This window comes from Cariama cristata, unplaced genomic scaffold (genome assembly GCF_000690535.1).
Source record: "Cariama cristata isolate BGI_N322 unplaced genomic scaffold, ASM69053v1 scaffold13300, whole genome shotgun sequence".
Classification (NCBI taxonomy): domain Eukaryota; kingdom Metazoa; phylum Chordata; class Aves; order Cariamiformes; family Cariamidae; genus Cariama; species Cariama cristata.
The window spans coordinates 24,198-38,358 of record NW_009594144.1 but is presented as its reverse complement, the minus strand read 5'-3'; the positions used below and the strand labels follow the sequence as shown (position 1 = coordinate 38,358).

Genomic DNA, 14,161 nt, shown 5'->3' with positions numbered 1-14,161 from the left:
TGAAGATAATGGTGATACTGATTCCATCACAGCTCATTCTCCAACTGTGAGGAGTGTTAGCTTTGGCTTGCATTTGAAGTTTGATTTTTATATTCCATTTATTTTATTCCTTTTCATTAGTCTACCTTTCAGCAATGAAAATAACTTCTCTTCCCCCCACCTCTCACCGCTACCCCTGAGTTTAAGGAGATCCTTGTAAGATTAAGTCTCTCCCAGGACAGAGACTGACTAACATCTTTTGTTATGCCTGTTTATCTTGGATGGCTCAGCTTTCTCACTCTTCTACCTAATGAGGCTCCATAAAGGATGGTGCGCTAAGGAAAAGATGGCCATAATCTTGTAGGACTTCATCCAACTTGGAACTCCAAGGGCTTCTATGATTACCTCAAGGCTTGGAGAATCTTCGTGTTTGAACTTGCTTGCCTGGCTCAGCTGCTACCTGTAGAGACTTGGTGACAGCAGAGGTGTGTGTCTTTGGGGTATGCTTACAGGTTGTATAGAAAGCAGGGCATGTACTCACAGTGGTAGGCAGAACTTGATCGTGCCAAGATCTATTCTGTGAGGCAGCTGAAATTTAGCAGGATCCACGTTGCCCTAACAAGGATGGTCAAATGGTTCCTATTACTGAAAATCGAATTAGTTTGAAGTGCCAAGCAGTCCAAGAGGGATTCAGCCTAATAAGCATGAGGGGCATGACAAGGAGAGACTGAAAGTTAGCTGCCTTTAACTAGCTCTGGAAAGAGAGCATGGTGGAAAAAGTACATAAACAAATGAGCTTACTATCTCTGTGGGTGCATTAAATACATACCACAGCAGAGGATCTTAAAACAAACATACAAAAAAACCCCCAAAATGTGAAAATACCATGAAGAGTTTTCTGTCGTGTAAGGACCTTCTAGGAGGTACTGAAGGCCTAAGGCTTGAAAATTTATATTGATGAAGCTTTAAAATGACAACAGCATAGTGAAGCTGGAGTGACTCAAATCTCTTGTCTCCTAACAGCCAATATTAATTAGCAAAGATGAGGGAAGCAATTCCTGGTAGAATATAAATAGCTCAACTAAGTGAATCAAGACTCTGATCACTTTGAGTTAAGGTGCTGAGGTTGCAGGGATGATTTCAGGTCATTTTGAGCTGGTAAGTTTGACTAGTCAAAGGAATATGAATTGGAAAGAGAAAATAGGGGCAAAACATGTTCAAACTATGCTTTGGAAGGGGATGTGTAATTCCTACTTACAGGAGAATCTGCCTGGCTCAGTGTGGGAAATGCTAATGTCAACTGGCTTTCTTGTGTGGCTTTTTTCTTTTCTTTTTTTTTTTTCCCTGATGCTGTAGTTAGACAGATACCTCGATAAGCAGTGTCAGCATCCCAGTATGCCCACACAAGCATTTGTGTCCAGTTCACAGCAAACCAGACTGAGGAACTAGTCCAACTAGAAAACAACCTTTCCCAGAAAACAGAAGGAAGTGTTTTGTTTTGATCCAACTATAAAAATTCCTTGATCTAGTTCTCTGTGTAGTAGCAAAAACACTTGTGCTGGCATACCTCTGTGGGTGACAAATAGCCAGAGAAGAAATGTGTTGGCAGTTGTAATGACAGCAGAGATCTATCAAACTATAACCTAGAATGGCTTTCATTGGTAGGAATGTGACGATGGTAACATTTTGTCCACTTAAACATTCATTATGTCATCATTAGCAAGGAGTACTGCCCGATAGGAACAGATTTATAGTGTAAAACAGTTAGTACTGATGTCCACAGCGTATGCCTACCTTGGTGGCTTAGTTTGGACCAGTGTTAGTCTAATGCAGCATGCAAAACACCTAAAGGTAGCTGTAGTGTACCTTCTTGCTTTGTTTCGGAATGGATTATTTCTGGGCAAGACTGGTCAACAGTGAGAGAAAGCACATTGAAGGAGGATGAGGAGGGAATTCATTTCCAAAGCATGCTTCTGATCTGAACTAAACCCCCTACTCTTAGGGTTTGTGCTTGGTATTGGGAAATGGAATTTGCTGATGGGGAGAGGAGTAGAAACTGGGAACTGATATATGAAGGCTTGTCTAGCTAACACCGCTTTTTTACCTCTGTCCCATGTAGCCCTTAAATACATACTTAAAATCTTTCTCAATGGAGCATGTCTCATTTTAAAAAAGTATTGTTGGTAAGTGTGTGAGTTGCTAATGAGAACCTCTTTTTGGAATTTCTACTTTGCTTATGTTTCAGAACTGATTGGGTTGCACTCTGTCAGAAAGGGCCTGAATGGTTGCAACTCAAATATTACTTTCAGTAGCTGGTAGGACATAAGAATGTGGATAACTGAACAGTTCAGCTTGATTCTGAAAATGCCATGCTTCTGTGATTTCATTTGCCTCCCCTTTATCCTTTCATGCAACGGAATGTATTGGTTCATTAACTAAAGACCAATATCCTGCTGTTTATTCTCTCCTTGCTCTAACTTGTATTATGCTGACTTAAAATTTCAGTGAAACATTTGAAGATTAGAAGAACTAAGCAAAATATAACTACATTATAGTTAACTGATTACAGATCAAAACCTTGTTCCTCCCTTGTCTTTTGTAGTTTTATTGGATTTCCTTTTTTCCTTGAGGGAAAAAACCACACAAATTCTTATATGGCCCTTCCAAACAGAAAAGTAATTAAACTTTTCAGCTGGTTCTTGGTAGTAGCCTCTTGGTTATAGAAATATTAATCCTTAAAATGAATCTGAAAATCTTTGTGCCAGTTACTAAGCTCCTCTGCTTCAGTATGTTTTCAATCTGTATATGGACAATTTCTGACCCCCCCTAGTCAACCTTTCTTTGGACTCCTATTCTGGATTTCTAGATCTGGTTTAAACTTCACCAGGTTTAAAAGGGACATTACAGTGTTTGACAGCGTTACTCTAAATACTGCTCTGTTCACACGCTTGCCCTTAAACTTGCATAGCTTTTCGTGAACCGCACTTTGCTTTGGCAGATACTCACATTGAAATGGGTACATGCAACTTTTACCAGTGAGTGTATGAACTTGAGTGGGTTTTGATATTTGACTTGATGTAATTTCAGAACAAGGCGTGGTAAATGTTCCAAATTGTTGGGTGCTTTCCTGAAAGAAAGGACACATTCAGTAAAAACAGACCAGTGCTTTTTATCTGCAGATACCTGAGTAGCATTATTTATGATTGAGGAGCACTTGTAAGCATCCTATTGTATAGCAAATAAAAGTAGATATGGGAATGAGGCTGAAAGATGGGCAGAGATTTATGATTGTGGGACAGCTCTCGGGTAAAGGAGGCTGTTACATAGCAGACTTCTGTGAAGGTGAAATAGTGTATGGTTAGTGTATGAAAATCATATTTGAGGATGTACTCAAAGGCAACAGGTTTAAAAGATAATCTAACATTACCATTAATACTATTAATATCTTAGTTTTAAGTGGGTTTAACTTGGGTCATGGGCTCAAGTGGCTTTTTTTTCTTGCTGGTACTGGTTATTTAAACAGCTGCTAAGTAGCAGTGTGGAAAAGAGGCAGTATTTTATGGAAATGTTCATTTAAAATTACTATTTTCTGCTATTCTTGTTTTATTGTAGACTTTAAAACCTAGCAAGTAGAGGTGAACTGGTCCTAGTAGCATCAGTGTTCCTTCCCCAAGGCTCATGTTGTCTTGTTTAAATTTGGAAATACCCTTGTGTGGGTCTGTTCCACTTTTTCATTCCCTAAGCAGTCACTGAATATACTTGACCACCTTAAATCATAAGCAAGAATGGTTAATGCATGTCACTAATGGATCATCAGCATGAGTTGAGAAAAATGTTTTTGTTAACACAGTAAGGCAAAGTTATGAGGAGTTTGAAGGTACTGTGTAGAAATTACAATTACTACTAATGTAGACTTGGTTTTGAAAACTGGAAGTGAATTTGAGAACTGTGGTGAGCATGAGAGACTTGATGATAGAAGAAGGAAAATGAAGAAGCTGAAGTCCTGTGGTTTTGTTCTGGTTCTTCTTGAACTGGAAGAATGAGACAGAGTTGAAGAAAGAACAGAGGTCCGTTTACTGTGGTAAAAATAACCAGCTAATAAAGACTTTTGGAAGACAATGAGGAATGGTACTGCAGCAGTCACTGATCCTGAGGGAAGGGAGAGAGGGGAAGAAATTATGCAGAGGATGTTTAGGATAGAAAGAGACAGCTGATGAACCTAGCGCTTTTGATTTAGATGAGTGCTCATGGAATAAAGATATCTAGGCTTTTGTCAGTGATGCTTTTACGTGTATGGTAATCTGTCCTGCTTACAAGTTTAAGATCTGGTGTTTGCTGACAGGTAGCAATTACATAACCTTTAAGAAAAGAAAGAACACAGGGAGTATATTAAAAGTAGCTGAGGGTTTGGAAAGTGTATGTAGTATTTGAGCTACCCACTGCTCCACTCTTTTTAAGAAGGGTTTAATGATGAAACAATGTAGTAGAATGTCTTAAAATGGCAAATGGTGTCAAACATACAGAATACTATGGTAGGTATCTGTATGTTTCATGTGGTGTTCTAGTATTACCTGGCTAAAACTTCCATAGTACTTTAAATGGGGGAAAGCCTAAGTCTTCTGCCTTGGGTAAAAGTCCTAGGTAGAATGGGTTGAATAGTAGGAAATGGCCAAATAACATCCTGATTTCTACTATGTATGAGTCGCATCTCCCTCCTGAAGTTGCAATCAATGCAATCTCAATAGGAGTATTCTTTCTTGAATAGAGAAGAGTGACCAATGTTATTGCCCGGCATTTCAGATTAGGGTGGTATACTTGCACGAATGAGTGGTCCAAACATGTGTTGTTACAACACTAATTACGATGTACATGACAATTTTTCTGACTTTCTCCCTTTTCTGCCCCAATTTTACAGCAAATAAGACATGATACACTGACAGCATTTGGAAATAAACGTTGGCAAGAAGATGAAAGCATAAATCTCAAGACTTTAAACCAAACCAGAAATGGCTCATGAGTATTGAAACAAGAGACCGAAGAGCCTCCAACACTTCTGTGAGAGCAGTGGAAAAGGAACAACTACCATGGTAACACTAATAACAGAAAAGCTGCAGAACCAGAGCTTGGATGATCTGACATGTAAAACATACAATATTAATCTGGTAAGGATCTACCAAAATAACATGTAATAAATGAGAAATGCAAAGTAGATTAAATATAACTCAAAACTGCCTAACAAATTGAAGAATGTAGACCAGCCAGAATTATTGCTGCTGGTTGAATCTGTGGGTCAGTGGTGTGGTTCAAGCATGCTATTCAGACACTGAGGAATCTATTCTCTTCACATCTCATTGAGAGATGAGATACTATTTACACCAGAGTCAGTAATGCAGAATAGTCTCCTGTCAACTTTTGGTGCCCACCTGAGAACCTTGAGACCATATTCTTCATGTAATGCACTAGCCTTGTTTCACTGACTTTAAATGCAATGGCACCCTTCTGTAGATCAAACTTCAGGGTACCAATGGGACACCAAAAAAAAAAAATTAATTTGATTAAATGTTGAAGTATTGTTCAACTCCAGTTCTGTTACCTATTTAAGTAATATATAATGCAAGCACTGAACCTGAAGCATGTTCAGTTACTTTAAGATTCTGCCTCTGTTGTAACTTGTACTTAAGTAGCTGAACTGCTTCCTTATTTCACAAGCCCAAACTGGTTGAAGCATATCCTGAATGTGATGGAGTTTGTGCACAAGCACCTGCAATTCTCAAGCATGAAGTGCTTGACCCTTTGTCTGATACTTTGTTTGGTAAGGATGTCTAATAGTAGATGTTAATAAAAAGGTTTTATTTCTAAATGGACATGTTACAGTTTTAGATTTCTTCTAATAACTTACTTGTTTTTATTATCTTCACCTTAAAGATATGCAGATACGAGGTTTTGGAATGACGTTAACTCTCTTAGAATAGAAGTGATTATTCAGCTTGCATTTATTTTGGTTGGCTTGATGAAGCACTTGAGATACGCAGTTTGTAGGAGAATCTGCTGTATTCTTAAACTGGCAAACTCATCACTTGTAACTAAACTCTGGGCCTAGGTGCAAGCCAATGATGACCTGTAACCAGTAGCAGTGTGTGCCTCTAAACTTGTAGTGCAGTGTTGTAATTTCTAGTTTTTGAGGCACCAAAGTTTGCATAAATTTGGAAACTGAGCTGTCGTTTTGCAGGTAGTCACTGCAGGTTTTGGACCAGAGATTTGTAAGAGCAGAGAAGGATGTATTACGGCTTTTATGCTGTGTGGAGTCTATACAGGAGCATGTTGGCATCATTTTTATTCCTGTCCTTAGCTGTACTTACAATAAAACATGAAAAAGAATGAATGGAGTGGAAAATGGCAGATGATATCACATCAGTGGTTTCATCCTCACCTTTCTCCTGCTCCTCTCCTCCTTTAATCTATCAAGTAATTGGTTTTGTAAGTGCTTTAGTTCTTGCAGAAAATTGGTTCTGAGGCCAGGAACAGCTTCTGTTTGTAGACAATGGCAGCTTGAAAAAAAGTGTGGAAATCATGGAGAGGTGTGGAAATGGAGAAGCAAGTGTGAATAAAAGTGTGCAGCTAGGTTGCTCCCTACTAAAAAGGATTCATGGGAGCAAGTGAACCTAAGGTAATAAAAAGTACACTTTTTCCACTAGTAAAGACAACTGCTAAATTTTAATAAGGGAAAAAGACTGCCAGTGGGAGCCTCAAATCGGCTGTAGCACATTTAGACTTTTTGGCAAGAAGTTCAGGTTAATGCTGTAGTTTCTTCTAATTGCAACAACCATTTAGAGCAATTCTGAAATGGTCTTACCTGCACCTTTCATTACTTGTGCTGGCACAAAGTTCTGTGGGACCATGTGGTGAATCCTATTGTGAGCTGATGGAGGATTAAGACTAATCTTTCTTGCCTGGGTTAATGTTAGCCCTTATCAGTTTCGTGATACCTTTCACAGTGCATCTGCACAAGTGCTTGTCTTGCCACAAGTAGATAAAATAGCTGAGGAAAAGCTACTCTGTAATACAGCTCACAAATGAGGGTTATAAAAGATACAAAGAATAGCTGTTTCAAAGCTATTTACCATACAGCTAACCAAGCTGGGCATAAAGACAACATCCATATGGCATAGTATGCTTTTTCATTTGTGTAAGCTGTATGATGACCGTGTACCTTTCTTTACCTGTTGCCTGAGTATGTTGTAAAAATACTGGCTGTAGCTTCTTTTACTGCTCTGTTAAATGACATGCTAGTTTTCCAAGCTGATGTAATTCATTTAGCCAGTGCATGCTCAGTTATGTTGTACATTCTTGTGCTGCACCTGCCTTCAGGAAAAAAAAAACAAACAAATGATTGGGTTTCCTGCTCTAGAAGCAGGAAGGTTATCCCAAGGTTATATCTCAAGCGGGCACTGTGGCTCACAAGGTAGAACAGTATCCCTGGTTGGTTGACTCCACCTCACAAGTGAGATGTTCTGCAAGCATATTGTGGCTTTTATGAGTTGACAGCATCATTAAATCGAGTAGTTGGTCTCTAGTTGCTTGAACATCTATCTCTTGAATCTTTTTCCTGTATGTTCTGGCTAAGCTTGTACTTTTTTGGTATTTGAGTAGAAACTAGTATTGGTTTGAAGTAACAGTTTGTGAGATGCAAGACTTCAAGATGTGGTATTAAGAAGGAAATGTGAGCATCTCTAAACAAGCATTTATGGAATGAAGCTCTACTATAAACCCCTTCTGTGCATGTGAGTTTTCATTATTTTTAATTTTTATACAGCTGAGTTGTGTTGAAGAACTTAAAAGAAGGGCTGACTTCCTTGGGTGGAAAGACACTAGCCAAAAGACTTGAGGGATGAGTCTTAAGATATGACTTGACTTAATCACTTCTTCACATTCTGAGGAAAGGTCAAATGCTTTTCCTCACTACTTTCTTTCTAGTCATATTTGGAGGGTATTTGGTAGAGAGATGGAAGTCTGGCATGGCCTCTTCAAACAGTGAAAGTCACATCTGTGTGGTGGTGAAATTACTACTTGAATAATAAATGCTGGCTTTCCTGTTGTTTGGGAAGAATGCTGATAAATTGGAGGAACTCAAATATACTTGGAAACTGGAGAAAATACCTTGAAATTAAATAAATTTATTTTAAAATTATGAAGATCAAGAAGTCATTCTGAAAATGAGGAGGATAGCACAGGCTGTGAAGTTCGTAATGTAGTAGACTGGAGTGTAAGTAGAATAGCTAGAATTATTTTTGTTCGTTGGCTTTTCGCTAGCAAAAAAACCACTTTAAATTAGTGATGTAAATTATAATTCATTGTCAGTCTCACTTACATGCCTCTTCCATTTACTCAGTTCAAGGCTAGGTGTCTTTTTAAGTGAATATTTTAACAGAAGAACAGCTGCTAGGACTCAGCAAACCAATCGCAACTTGCAGCACTGTCCTAAATGTCATACCACGCAATTCCTTTTAAGCATAGTCTCTCCAAATGCACAAAAGTTCTACTTTTGAACAGGCATTTCAAAATAGGTCCACTTTCTTGTATGAAGCAAACAATTCTAACCTTAGGTGAACTTCATAGTTTCATTATTTTGTGTGTCTCCAACTATCTTAATGTGTGTGGTTTTTTTTCCTGTGGGAAGTTCTCAAGAGGTATCAGATTTTTGTGGGTTTTTTAAGATCTATTAAAAAAGCAGTAGTTGGAAGATGGATGTGCATGACCTCTTCAGTTTCATCTTCAGGAAAATGACCTTGTTGAATAATTTGGTCTTATTCTGAGGAAACTTTCCTTCACACAGAGTGTAGCAGACTTCCGTGTCAAAGTGCTTACAAATGCAATTTCTTCTTGAGCATGTGTTAAAAAAACCCCACAACAACAACAAAAAAACCACACACCAGAAAAAAACAACTCTTGATTCGGGAAGCTTGAGGCAGATCATAGTGCAAAGGGAATGAATGAGGGAGGGTAGAGCATAGCCAACCCAGGAGGGCTGGTAAACTGGTTCAGAGCCGTTACAGTATCTAGTGGGACTTCTGCCATGTGCTATAGAGATAAAAAGAGCCTCCCTCCTATAAACAAATTTACAGCCTGATAGAGTCTACTCAAGTTTGGACTTCCAGATATCATTAAAATACACTACCAGATAGTGTTTCCAAGTATTTTTAGTTCCAGTTCTAGAAAGCCAAGTATATATCATAGAGGAGATTCTTTGCTTATTCTCTCCTTAGTCACCCCTTGTTTCAGTGCCTTGAGCTTTTACTGGAAGTAGTGCAGCTTTCTGTCCCTTTCTGCATATGATGTCATGTGTGATGCTCTTAGTGAGGGTTTTTGATCTGAATCTCCAAAGAATTAGCACTTCTTTTGTAACTTAACAGGATTCGGTATAAATGTTCACTAAAGAGAACAAGTTCTAGTGGTAGGATGTCTGCTTTGTCATAGAACTGAGCACTGACTTCACTAGAAGCTGATCAGAAATAGCTCGAAGGATGGGGTTGCTATCTGTGTTAGAGAACATTGCAGTCGTTCTCTATAGTACAGATAGTCTGTGTGTATGTGATCCCACTTTTTCCATGCCCCCCTTGAAAAATGCTTTCAGTGCTTTGCAGCTGTCAAAGATGTAGTAGTTTAGTCTCTACCTGATAGACTTTTTAAGGTGGTTGAAGTGTGGGTAATCAAATAACTCAGGCATTTGTGAAGAGAACATTGTTAAGGGTGCATTTGGCTGAAAGCTATTGGTAAAATCTTAGTATCATAGTAATTGTCACATGGGATTGTCCTTGAGGTTTTGTTTGTTCTCAACATCGAAGATCTTAGCCTGTGTGAATAATCTTTTAAGCATTCCTAATTATTATGTTATGATAAGTTGTTCTTACTGCCATTTGCCATGTGGTTCCAAGATACATTAGCTTTAACAGTTTTTTGACACAGAATTCTGTTCTAAAAATGTATCTTCCTTGGCTACTATCTGGTAGTTATAGAATCATTATGGCTGGAAGAGACCTCAAAGATCATCAAGTCCAACCATAAAATAGGACGCTAGTTGAATAGGTTGGTATGACCTTTCATTTGGGGAAAACTGGAGAGGGAGGAATTTACTGAAAAACCTTATCTTTAAGTCTCTTTGGTTTGTTTCCCGTTCAGGGACAGCTGAAATGTAACTATTACTGTTATCTTAATGTGCTCTTTTGTTGTATAGGATACCCTAATAGATGTTTAAACGATTGATACTAGCTTTTTTAATGTGTATACTATATAGCTGGTAACTGCAGTTATGAAAAGCAAACTAGTAAAAGTGGCTGCTGCTCCTGCTGTCAAGTTGCAGACTTCAGATGGTTTGAATAAGGCTAATAATCTGCAAATCCTATGGACATTCAAACTTGGAGTTCTGCTGTTAACTTGAAGGCTACTTTAAGTAAGAAATGCATCTACAGATGCAAGTGTAAAGTAAAATCAAATGGCTTGTCTCATAGGTTTTTTTATCAATGTCTGCATAAGTTTAAAAATCTGATTACTATCCTATCCTTTCATCTGTTCCATTACTTCCTACCTCTAAAACAATAACACTAAGGGAATATTACCATAGCTTAGTGTGTGTATCTTTTGTGTGGGGCTCAAGGATATAAAGTTGTCACTAGCACTCTGTGTGCTGCTATACAGTAAGAAAGAAAAGCTTTGTAGCCCAAGGATGTTTGTTTAAAAATTGACTTTGTAGCTGGAAAGGAAGTGTGTGTATGATGCTATCTTCTTTGGCTATGTGCAAGAAACAGTGTTCACATAAAGTGTGTTGCTCTCTTTTGAAGCAATCTTCCTCTCCATCCTGGGGTGGAGGTAGGGGAATAAATAATGACCCTTGGGCTCTGATGGAGCCTTGAACCATTTATTTATAACTCCTTTATAGGAGGCTGGATAGCAGGCTCTGTTCTTTGTCTGAGAAATCTCGACCCTTTAGGAATGCTTTTGTAGTCATATTTTCTAGGTAAAATAAGTTAAAATAGAAGATGGTCCTGCACACAAACATGTCTTACTGTGTAGATGCTACTGATCAAGTTTAATCATAAATTCTGAAGCCCTTTACACAAAAACCTTGCTTTAAGCATGGCTCTTACATTCTTTCTGAGCAGTGAACCATTACCAAAAAACTGATTTCAAAAACTGTCAGTCTGAAAAAGTTGATTTTTGGATAGGAAAACTTTTTTTATTGGCTTTCGTACTTTTAAGAAATAAGAACACATTTTGCTACACTGATTCTAAGAAAATGTAAAATATTGGTAAAGCCTTCTTGGGACAGTGTTCATGGTGGCGATCCTTAGGAGCTTGTATACTTAATTTAGATAAAGCTATTCCTGTCTCTTAGTTTAAGATGAACTGTTTTGCTTTTTAGCTTTGACATTGGAAACCCAGTTGTCAGGTTGTAATGTCCTCTCCACTGAAACGAAAATTGGATCAAAGCCTTTTCATTAGGCATGAATTATCGATCTGAATTTTGCAGTTTACTCATATGGGCTAATGTTGCAACTCTTGAAACAGTTCGATACTTAGCAATATGTCAGAAAATATTACAAATAGCTAGATACCAGAGGTTTTATTTAAAGATCACCTATTCAGGAATTTCTTCAAGATACTCAGCAAAACCCTGTCCTTTTAAAGACATTGTTAAATGCACATATAGGGAAACTGAAAACAGCAAGCAGTTTCCTTGAGGTGTATGCTAACTCTTTCACACAGTTAAAACTTCTTTTTTCTGATTGATTTCAGTACTCATCTGAGAAGCTGAACAAAAGTGGCAGCTTGTTCCCTTTCGACATCAACGGTAAGTTCTTCAGAAACCTTAGCTGTGTTTTACTGAGGTAATTGGTATAGCAAGCAGTCTTTCTTTTGTAAATAAGGTGAGGGGGATGGAGCATGCTGTTGTAGAGCCTGCTGGTTTAAGCTGGTCTTTGAACAATACTGGGAATAGCTGGTTATTAGTTTTGTACTTGTGATCTGCTTTGCATAGTAAAAGCCCTTGTAACACGTTTTTTTTCTTTTTTGGTTCAATATCTGCTATGGTGTACAGAAGCACAGCAATGCTGTTTTTCGTGCTGAACATCTCTAGGTTTCTCAGCTAGCAGAAAGCTCTCACATATGTATATACCTTCTTATATGCTTTGCCACATACAATATCCAGCATGATGCAAACCATAAGTTGAAGTCCAGTGCCTTCATACAAGCACTATTTTCTTTTCGTCCCTTGGTCCTATTAGAATAAGAGTAAGTTGCATCTAGCAAAAATAAAAATGCCACTTACTGGTCATGTAAACTTTGTACTGCCTTATTAAGGGATGGACTTGAAATTTTGCATGTTCTGTTGTGTCTTGGAGGATTTTTATTTGCTCAGTGGGATTCCCTGTAAAATGTGAATCTTGCTTTGTGTGAGGTTTCAAAGGGCAATGGTATTTTATCTTAAATATCATTACCATGTAAACAATTAAAACACATGTGCAACTCTTGACCTTTTTTTTACAGTAAACTTTAAACTAACTTCCCAACCTGGCAGAAAGCTTCCTAAGGATTTTTAAAAATCAGGCCAGTCCAAGCTAGCAAATTGTCCTACAGTAGATGCTAGGAGTTTCAAACATTATCTGGATCCCATTGTGTTGGCTATTTTACTTGCATTGAATTATGGATGGTCCCTGCCTTGAAGAGCTTACATGCTTAAGGCAAAGCACAGTATGTGGTTGTACCCATCTGAAAGAATGGAGGAGGAAGGACAGAGGAATTCTAATAAAACATGTTGTTTGAATAGGCCAGCTGTCTGCACAGTTAAATGATTTTGAGACAATAGGGTGTTCTTTAAATACGATCCAAATAAACAGGATAATCCATGACATACTTTGGGCATGGAACATGTACAATTATTTCAGTTTGCAACTTTTAAAGCTACTCAGCAAATCTTTTATCTGTTGATTACTTTAAAACTTAGTTTAGGGAGCCAACTGTAAGAATATACAAGTATTTAATGTTTAGGCTATATCTAGGTTCTTAAAATAGACATAGGGCAAAAACCTGGTATTTTAAATATTCTTTCTTTAAAGCTGGGATAAGTGAAACTTACTTGGCTAATTGGTTTAAATTAGCAAATTTTCTAACCAAGCATGAAGTACTGTTAACTGGCCGACAGTTTTGCTGCTTTTCAATTTGCAAATCCAAAGTCTGCTGTAGTTCTTCTTACACTTCATTGTATAATGTGGAGGAACAGCTGTAAAATGTGCAGAATGTTCTCAAAGAAACGCTTTACAAAAGAGTGAGAAGCTTCGCTGGCAGACTGCTTTTAACCCAGCATTGCCACTTCAGATGAGAAGTTGTGCACTGCGGGTTATGTCTGTATTCACAGTAAAACTTGCAGGAGGCTCTTAAGGGATACTCACTTTATTTTATGCATTGAATTAAGATTTTTTTTTTTCCTTCACTGTTTCCTTTTTTGGCTCATATTCACAATCTGCAGTCTGATTTAACTTTATACTGTTTCTAATTTAAAGTAAAGCTTTTCACACCACAGAATGTGAATGCCTATCTCTTTGAAACTTTTCTTTAGTAAGGTATCCATAATAGAAAAGCATAACAGCCAAATGAAGGATAGCAGTCTATGAAGAGATTATCATGCTCTTTTATTTAAAAAAAATAATTCCCTGATGGGTTCTCACATTACTTATTAATCCATTTCGGTTGTACCGTAGGTTGTTCATTGTTACAGGTTTCAGTTGTGGTATATGCTATGCACTAGGAAGCAGGTAAGGAAGCTGTCCCTGTTGCTCGCTAAGATTCACAGTGTGATAGTCCTTCGGTATACAGGAAGAAACATTAACAAGTTACATATATACTGGAATGCCTGGATTGGCTCCTGAAAGACTTTGGTCTTCATATTTTTGGAATTTTCTACCTTTTTAAAATGAATATGTAACTATAGTGTGCAATTTTGATTAAGAGCTGGGTATTTGTGGCTCATCCTTTCTAAGTTGAGTTTGATTCACAGTTTTACATTAAGCTTTTTCCTTTGCATCTTTCACCTGTATCCCTTTTTTGTTTTCAGAAGAGAGTCCTTGGAAAGCTTTAAATGGGGGTTACCCAATCCAGACTGACACAACAAGGAGTTCAGCTTACTCTTTCC

The 14,161-nt window shown here is 37.8% G+C and overlaps 1 protein-coding gene across 1 annotated transcript in view; it reads left to right on the top strand.

Annotated features, from left to right (window-relative positions):
- Positions 1-4,871: 4,871 nt before the first annotated feature.
- The window catches only part of FAM53A (family with sequence similarity 53, member A), a gene marked incomplete at its 3' end in the record, with an annotated part of 10,011 nt that continues 721 nt past the window's right edge, over positions 4,872-14,161 (top strand). Inside the window, exons 1-3 of the mRNA XM_009696891.1 lie at positions 4,872-5,141; positions 11,770-11,824; positions 14,084-14,160. Of these exons, the coding sequence (XP_009695193.1) occupies positions 5,064-5,141; positions 11,770-11,824; positions 14,084-14,160 (210 nt within the window). The remainder of the gene's footprint in view (positions 5,142-11,769; positions 11,825-14,083; position 14,161) is intronic.